Genomic DNA, 7,646 nt, shown 5'->3' on the forward strand with positions numbered 1-7,646 from the left:
TGAAGTTTGTGCCTTAGATGCTAGAATGTTCGAATCACCAATTAAATTATCTTTCATATAATACTCATGTAATTCAACTAAGTGATTCTCCATGAATCCACAAAGGCTCATGTTGGTAACCATAATGACTTTCGAGTCATTCGACCATATACATTGTTGTTATAATGAGAATAACTTAGAAGTCAATACATTATTATTTATTTATATATAGAGAGAGAGACTTATATATCATATTCTTGAACGGCGACATATAATCCTCAATACATCACATACTTGACTTGAGATATTTAAGGATAACGTTCCTGAGGTCTCCTATATTTAGTATCCTAATGATATTGAACTAGTTATCATAAAGATATTATCGCATTTATCTAATTAAAAATGCATCATTTTATAAGTAATAATAATTTTATAAATATGATGTCAAGCACAAGTTAAATCTCATTCTTAGTTTGTAAAGCTGCAAGACTTGAAGTATGAACACTTGAATTCAAAGCTAATACTTGAATTCAAAGTTAATACTTCAATTCAAATCTTATTAGCAGCAGAATTTCTATCCTCCCTCCGAATCAAAAACTTTTCCAGCAAAAAAATAAAAGTAGGAACACTCATTAATACACCTTTCATTATAATTACATAATCTTAGACCATTAAGATAAAATAGATAAGCACTTGCACAAATTTTCACAATCTTGCCTCAAAATTTACCTCATCTTTTAATATTGCTCCTAGTATGATTCACTAGCGCCCCAATAACATTTTGGGTTTTAAACATCATCTACCTTTTTCTGCCATTTAAGTACTTATTTTTTTTATATCCATTCATGATCCGAGTGAAGACTATATTAAATATAGTAGCATGCTAGATCAACAATATTTTCAACTTCACAAACTATTGGGAATGATAACAAAGTTTAATAAGTAAATTTACCATTGTTTCACAAAAGCAAACGGAGACATCAGAAGCCCAAAATAGTTTATTCTTGACCGAATCAATTTGTAGACCGTGTTAATGAGACTGTTTCTTCAACACATGATGTCATGCCAAGGCAAAATGTAGTAACATGTAGTTACTGTACAATGATATCATATTTTGCCTCTATTCAATTTCACCACAAAACAATAGTTTATTAAAAAAATGTCTCCAAGAAGAAGCTGATAAATATATGGAAGAATTAATTGACAAGATAAGATCATCTAACAACTAATTCACAAACATTTATATTAAGAAATTAATGAACAATGTGGTAAATGATTTTATTTAAAATGTAGTATCTATGCACTAACAGTATAAAAATTTATACACAGTAAATATATCATCCACCATTATTTACATTACTTTTATTTAAAAATGAATTATAGATGATGTAATAATAGTGTAAAAAACTATTTCCGTGTCAGTATACACATTGGTTAAAACAAAACATATGACTAAGTGGTAGACCATATTATAAAAGTACAAACAAATATAGTAATTGTGTTTGATCATCCATAACAATATTCTGAAAAACAGATAGTATAACCGATACAATTTAAATGAAAATCAGCCAATATAACTAGTTTTGATCAATTTTAACTACTATAATTGCATAATCAATATAATTGTTGTTTCATACCGGTATAAGGATCAGTTATTAGGATACAGTTTCCATAACACTGCTTCCAATAGACAGCTTGCAACTGCTTAAATTCAAAAACAAGATACTGCTGTAATAAACTAGTCTAAATTTCGACCTTGCTGATATGAATTAAAAATAAAATAGTGTAGAAAAGTCTTTCCACCAGACAAGGTTCCTTTGGGTAACAGATAACAAGGTAAACATGATAAAGAAAAAAGTGTCCTACTTATTCTATAACCAAACAGAAATAGACAAAAACATAATTTTGAAACATATAGCTTCAAGTTATGCTGCTTTAGTGGGTGGCTTGTTTCTCACCACCACAACTTAATGAACACTTGATTGTCCCTCTGCCACCTAACCATGACCATGACCCCCACGGCCCCTTCCTCTTCCACCATAGCCATAATAACTACCTCGAGCACGTCCACCACGCCACGGACCACGGCCTCCCCAGCCACCACGGTGCCTTGAAATTTCACCGAAAGTCTGTACCACAAATCAGAAAATGAATTGAGAATATTGTCCCCAAATATGAGGTTAAAACCAAGATAAACATTACCTCAGTGTCGATCTTAAATTGCTCCGGATATCTAATCCTTCCATTTTGCGAATTACGATCTAGTGCATTGGAAGAGAGTGAATCAAAGAAATCATCCTTATTATACACGGGCTGTGGAAATCAAGAAAATCAGTCATAAATTATGAAAACAAAAATACATTTACACAATATTCAACTGCATTAAGTTACATATGAAATGGTAAAATCATTACCTTAGCCTCCAATTTTGATACATCAGCATTGCCTTCTTCATTTTGACTGTAATATTCATCACTGGCAATTTCTTCCCCATCTGTTGAATGTTTGCTTTTACCCAAATGACCCCACACTTCATCTTTGTTGAACTTCTCATTCATTGCCATGAAATCAAAGTCTTCGGTGAACCTTGCAACTTGGCGCATACCCTGCACAGCATTAATTCAAAATTTCAAAACCTCAAAGTCCTCTAGTGGATCATTACAATATCGAAATTATCTGTTTAAAATTTCAAATTGGTAAGATAAAATAAATAATAATAGTATTCTAACAAGCTCTCAGGGTATGTAAGTGTACAAGGGGGGAAAGTTCCCAGCTTCCTCTTAAATGAAAAAGTAAATAAAGTATTACCCCAGCTCCTCTTCCTCTTCCACGTCCCCTGTAGCCGTAGCCATGATGGGTTTCGGAAGGAGCCCCACCAGGCTGAAGAAAGTGAAAACAAATGTCAAGAAGAGTACTAAATCAAAAGACAAGACTGTAAAATATAATTTAACATGAAAAAGTACCCATACTTGCAGACATGCAGTCTGTAAGAGTACGAACAGTGTAAGGATAAACTGATTTAATAATAAATATAAGAACACAAACAAATTGAATGAGGGTCACCAAAGTTCATGTATGGCAGTTCTTCAATTAAACTACAGCTCAACCAACCCTAACCCGACTCTAAAATCTCTCCAAAAGAACTGAGATTAATGGAGTGGGGGGAAAGAATAACTCCAACAGAGTCCTGATTTTATCAAAGATGTAGCTTACAGGATGAGCAGCGAGCACCTGCCTATTGCAGGTGAGAGTGAAAACTAATAACCACAGATGATGAGAAGACACTACAGTCAATTTAACAGACCAATGTCCACGAGACTAATTATATTTAAAACCATACTCAGTGTGTCCATGCACGTGCATGCATAAAAAAAGAAGAGAAATTAGCAAGAGAAACGTACCCTGTGACTGGGCCGTGAATTTACAGGCAATGGCAGTATTGGTGGCTGGGTTTCAGCAGTAACCGGCACAGATGTCTCTGGTGGTAATGTTGATGATACCTGAATCACTTCAACATCCTTATGAGGTGTTTGTAAAGGTTGAGATGAAGATACTATAGCTGGTCCAGACTGCAATAATTGACCTGGGGTGACCAGAGAAGGGACTGGTGGTTCTTTACGGATAGAGTTTGATGATCCAACGGTTGCAGGAGTCAGCTGGGATACAGTCTGATAAGGCAAGCTTGAACCTGAAATACCATTAGGTTTGTTGACTGATGGACCTACACCACCTATATCAGGACCACCGTTGGAAAAAGGAGTCAACGATGGTAAGTTAGAAGGTAATGAGACTGCTGAAAGGGAACCAGTTGGTGCTTTGTTTTGTACTGATACCGGCAAAGCTTCAGGAGCTAAAGTAGCAGGAGGTGCTGAAGGCAAAGTTGTTGGAAGATTTGAGGGTGGTACAGGAGTAGATACACTAGGCGAACTAGTACTCACAGGCAGCAAAGATGATGGAATATCTGGTAAATTTGAGGGTCTATTATATAAAGAGGGGTTAAAATTGGGAAACTGCATTTGCTGCTGCATTGATGAAGGCATTGATAAGCCAGGTGGTTGTCGAAGCAAGGATTGCTGCTGTAACTGAGGAAGCCCATTCGGGGCACCATAGTATCCTTGCCAATACATTGGCATGGAAAGCCCACCACCATTTGCATTTGGAGCAGGTGGAGAAGCTCCCCATGACCCTCCAGGTTGATACAAAGGCAGGGGTGCTTGAAAATTTGACCCAGGGAGTCCGAGCTGTGTGGCATGAGAACCAGGAGCGGTTAAAGGCCCGCTAACAGCTGGTAAGCTTGCAGTTGTGGTGACTGGGCGAGAATACTGAGACTGCAAGTCAATTCCGCAAATTAGGATGTGGTTAATTTAATTTGATGCATTATGTATTGAAGAAGTTACTCGTCAACCTGGATAATAGCTGGATCAGTGTTTACTGGTGGAGTAGGATGAACAGGTGGGGAAGATTTAACCTGTATATCCTGCAGGAAGAATTATAAAGAAGTTTCAGTTGATTACATAAACACAGCATAGATCATTTACAGCCATCCGTGCAATAATATTTAAATAAAGTAGGTGTTTTGTAATAACAAATCCCCCCCCCCCAAAAAAAACACACAAAAAAAAAGGAAATTATGTATTATTCATTGAGAAGCAAATTCAACAAAATAGGCACTACTACATCAGTATTTTAAAAATATACTCCGTATTTAATACCTTGATGTCAGTCCCACGGAACAGTATATACTCGTACACCTTGTCACCTGAAGGAATTTGCGGACCATCCTTCTTCCTTCCTTCAGTTCCAAAAGATCTCACTGCCACACAGACAAAAGTATTACTCCACCAAGCCAGCTTGTAATGGTAAATAACTAATGAAAACGTCTTTAGCAACTTACGAATTTGGTTTGATTTTGATTTCATGAATGAAAACCGAAAATCAAACTGAACCCATCAATTTTAAATGCTTACAATTTAGTGAATCGGTTCGGAATCATCTACGAATGTGTTTGCTTTTATTTCAATTCCATAAATGAAAACCAAAAACCATAGTGAACCAATTGATTATAATTGTTTTCGGTTTCCTAGGTTCAGTTGAACTTGACTTGATTAAGAACAATCCTACTTACGATTTGATTTGGTCCAATTAATTTTCAGTCAAACACTTCCTCTTTACAAAAAACGACCTGTCGCTTCCGGATCATGTGACAAACAACTCCAACGGTTGTAACAAGATTTTCCTCTTGCTTTTATCTTTAAACAAAGTTAGGAGAACCAAGAGGAGCCTTGTACAATGGTTAGAGACTTAGAGTTGCCATCATATGATTCAGAGGTGACGAGATTGGAATCATCTATACACAAGTTCAGTTTGATTTTCATAAATTAAAATAAAAAAACAAAATGAACCCATCGACTTTAATTGCTTCGAATTTTTTGATCTGGTTTACTAGGTCTAATTTGGTTTGACTGATCTGGATACCCTCACTTGTGACCTGGTTGTCACGTGTTTTAATCACGAAGCAGACTCTCAAATCATGAGGGTAAGGTTGTGTACATCTAACCAACCCCTGACCCCATAACAGTGGAGAGACTGGTATACTGGGTCACCCTTTTAGTAAAATTCTATGAAAGCTCTTTCATTTTGTATTCTGAATATACATATGCCAATTTTTAAAAGAAATAGGTATGTCGCTTTTATTCTTTCCAAATGGTTAACCATCCACCTCAACAACAAAAGCATTAATCTCACTAGGTGAGGTCGGCTACATGAATCAAATGACGCCATAATTCTCTATCATAAATCATGTTCATTGACAAAGTATTGATCTCTACTTTTTTCCTAATGGTTTCACCTATGGGTTTTCGTGGTCTCCTCTTCCAATAGAAATTAAAATATGCCTATGTCTGTTTGATGCTATACATAGTCAGACCTAAGCCCAGATAAAAGGTCAAGGACAACATAGAACTTTGTCCAATCTGTATGGTATATAATGGTTAACCATCCATTGGAAGAAAACAATGTGTACCATCTCAACTCTTTAAGGGTTACTTTAATACCTATCATTCCATCAATTTTCCTTCTTCCAAAAAAACTAACAGTCTAGACTTTTAGGTATTTTAATGTGAATTTGAATATGAAAATTGTGATATCTGCTGCCCATTGGTGTGTGATTCCTTCACTGTTCTGTGTGATTCTCACCACTCCAAAATTTGGGCTTAATGATTAAGGAGCAAACTCAAACCAAAAGCCCAAAAGCCTAATTACGAATCAGTGACAATCACACGGGACAATGTAAGAATAACAACTGAAAAATCTCATAGACCAAGACAGGTTATCTAAACCTTTCAAAACAGTAAAATCAATACACAAATAGGCAGAAAATAACAATGCTTTCAAATGAACTCTTAAGACATAAAACCTAAATGACACAGTTTTTTGTTGAAAAATTCATCTTTGTGTGACAATTAACCCAAGTCAACTACGAGTGAAAACCACATGCAACAAAAAAACACAATTCAGAAATCTAAAACCCAGATAGGTAAAAACACAATGAAAATATGATTATATTAAACCTTTCAAAACTCAACAAATTCTAGTGAAAAAATGATCGATACCCATTTCAGCATTTCAAAAAAACTCACTAAAAACCCAAGAAATTAAAATAAAAATCAATTTTTTACCTCAGAATTGAAAGATCTAAGACATAGAGATACAAATTGAGTGAAAAACAAAGGAGACCCAGATATGAAAAAGAGAAAAGAATAATACCATTGCGGAGACCAATACTAGATTCATCAGTGTTGATGTTGTAAAGAACACCTTCGTATCTGATTTCACTCTTTGAGGTTAGACTGATCAAACAACCAATGTAGGAATCAGCAGCAGAACTCGAAGAAGAAGAAGAAGCCATTGGATTTGGAATTATAAAACCATACACTACTGTTGTGGTTGATTTATGTGTGTTAGGGTCTATCAGCTTTTTGAAGGATGTGAGTGAAATAGAGTAATAGACTGTGTGAGAGAGAAGAGGGGGATGTAATATACAGTAAAAACTGAAAACTCTTTTTATCTCTGCAAATAACCTTGGCTTTTTTATTTTATTTTCCCCTTTTTGGATTTAGGGTTTATTGATTATTAATTATTTATTAGAAATTTTTATCATAATTTTTATATAATAACATCTATACTATAATAGAATAGAATAAAGTATCAATACCAACACAGTATTAATCTAATAGTTTAAGAGTCTAATCAAAATGTTAAGGGTTTGATTCTTAAAGACGAAACTTATTAATTTGATAATCACAAATCTCGAAAAGATTAATTTTTTTTAGAGTAAATTACACTGACATCCCCTGAGTTTTAATGAAATTACACAAACCACCCCTTACTTTTCTAAACTTAAACAAACCTCCCCTAGTTTTGTACTTTCATTACACTGACCACCTCTATATAAGAAATAAGTGTAATCTTTTAAACAAAAAATGTGATAAATGCAATTAAGTTAAACAAAACATGATATATTGTATAGACAAGTCTAAATAATATACAAATTAATGTATCTTTATTACTTTTTTTTACAAAATGCATCAACAGTTATAAAGAAATATTGTTTAAATCACTCTTATAATGTAGTGTAACGAACCAAAAATAATAAAGATATATTGATT

General features: G+C 34.5%; 1 protein-coding gene across 2 annotated transcripts; it reads right to left on the reverse strand.

Annotated features, from left to right (window-relative positions):
* Positions 1-1,586: 1,586 nt before the first annotated feature.
* LOC109341617 (protein decapping 5-like) lies at positions 1,587-6,979 on the reverse strand. 2 transcript variants are annotated; one of them, XM_019579562.1, is made up of 8 exons: positions 6,745-6,979; positions 4,692-4,792; positions 4,385-4,456; positions 3,405-4,307; positions 2,788-2,859; positions 2,394-2,585; positions 2,182-2,292; positions 1,587-2,108 (listed from the first exon to the last, which is right to left on the reverse strand). In XM_019579562.1, the coding sequence occupies exons 1-8, from the start codon at positions 6,884-6,886 to the stop codon at positions 1,977-1,979; spliced, it is 1,725 nt and encodes a 574-aa protein (XP_019435107.1). In that variant the 5' UTR covers positions 6,887-6,979; the 3' UTR covers positions 1,587-1,976. The 2 variants fall into 2 exon arrangements, with proteins under 2 accessions (XP_019435107.1, XP_019435106.1); XM_019579561.1 differs by having other exon boundaries at positions 3,381-4,307.
* Positions 6,980-7,646: the final 667 nt, after the last annotated feature.

Source organism: Lupinus angustifolius, unplaced genomic scaffold (assembly GCF_001865875.1).
Source record: "Lupinus angustifolius cultivar Tanjil unplaced genomic scaffold, LupAngTanjil_v1.0 Scaffold_526, whole genome shotgun sequence".
In the NCBI taxonomy this organism is placed as follows: domain Eukaryota; kingdom Viridiplantae; phylum Streptophyta; class Magnoliopsida; order Fabales; family Fabaceae; genus Lupinus; species Lupinus angustifolius.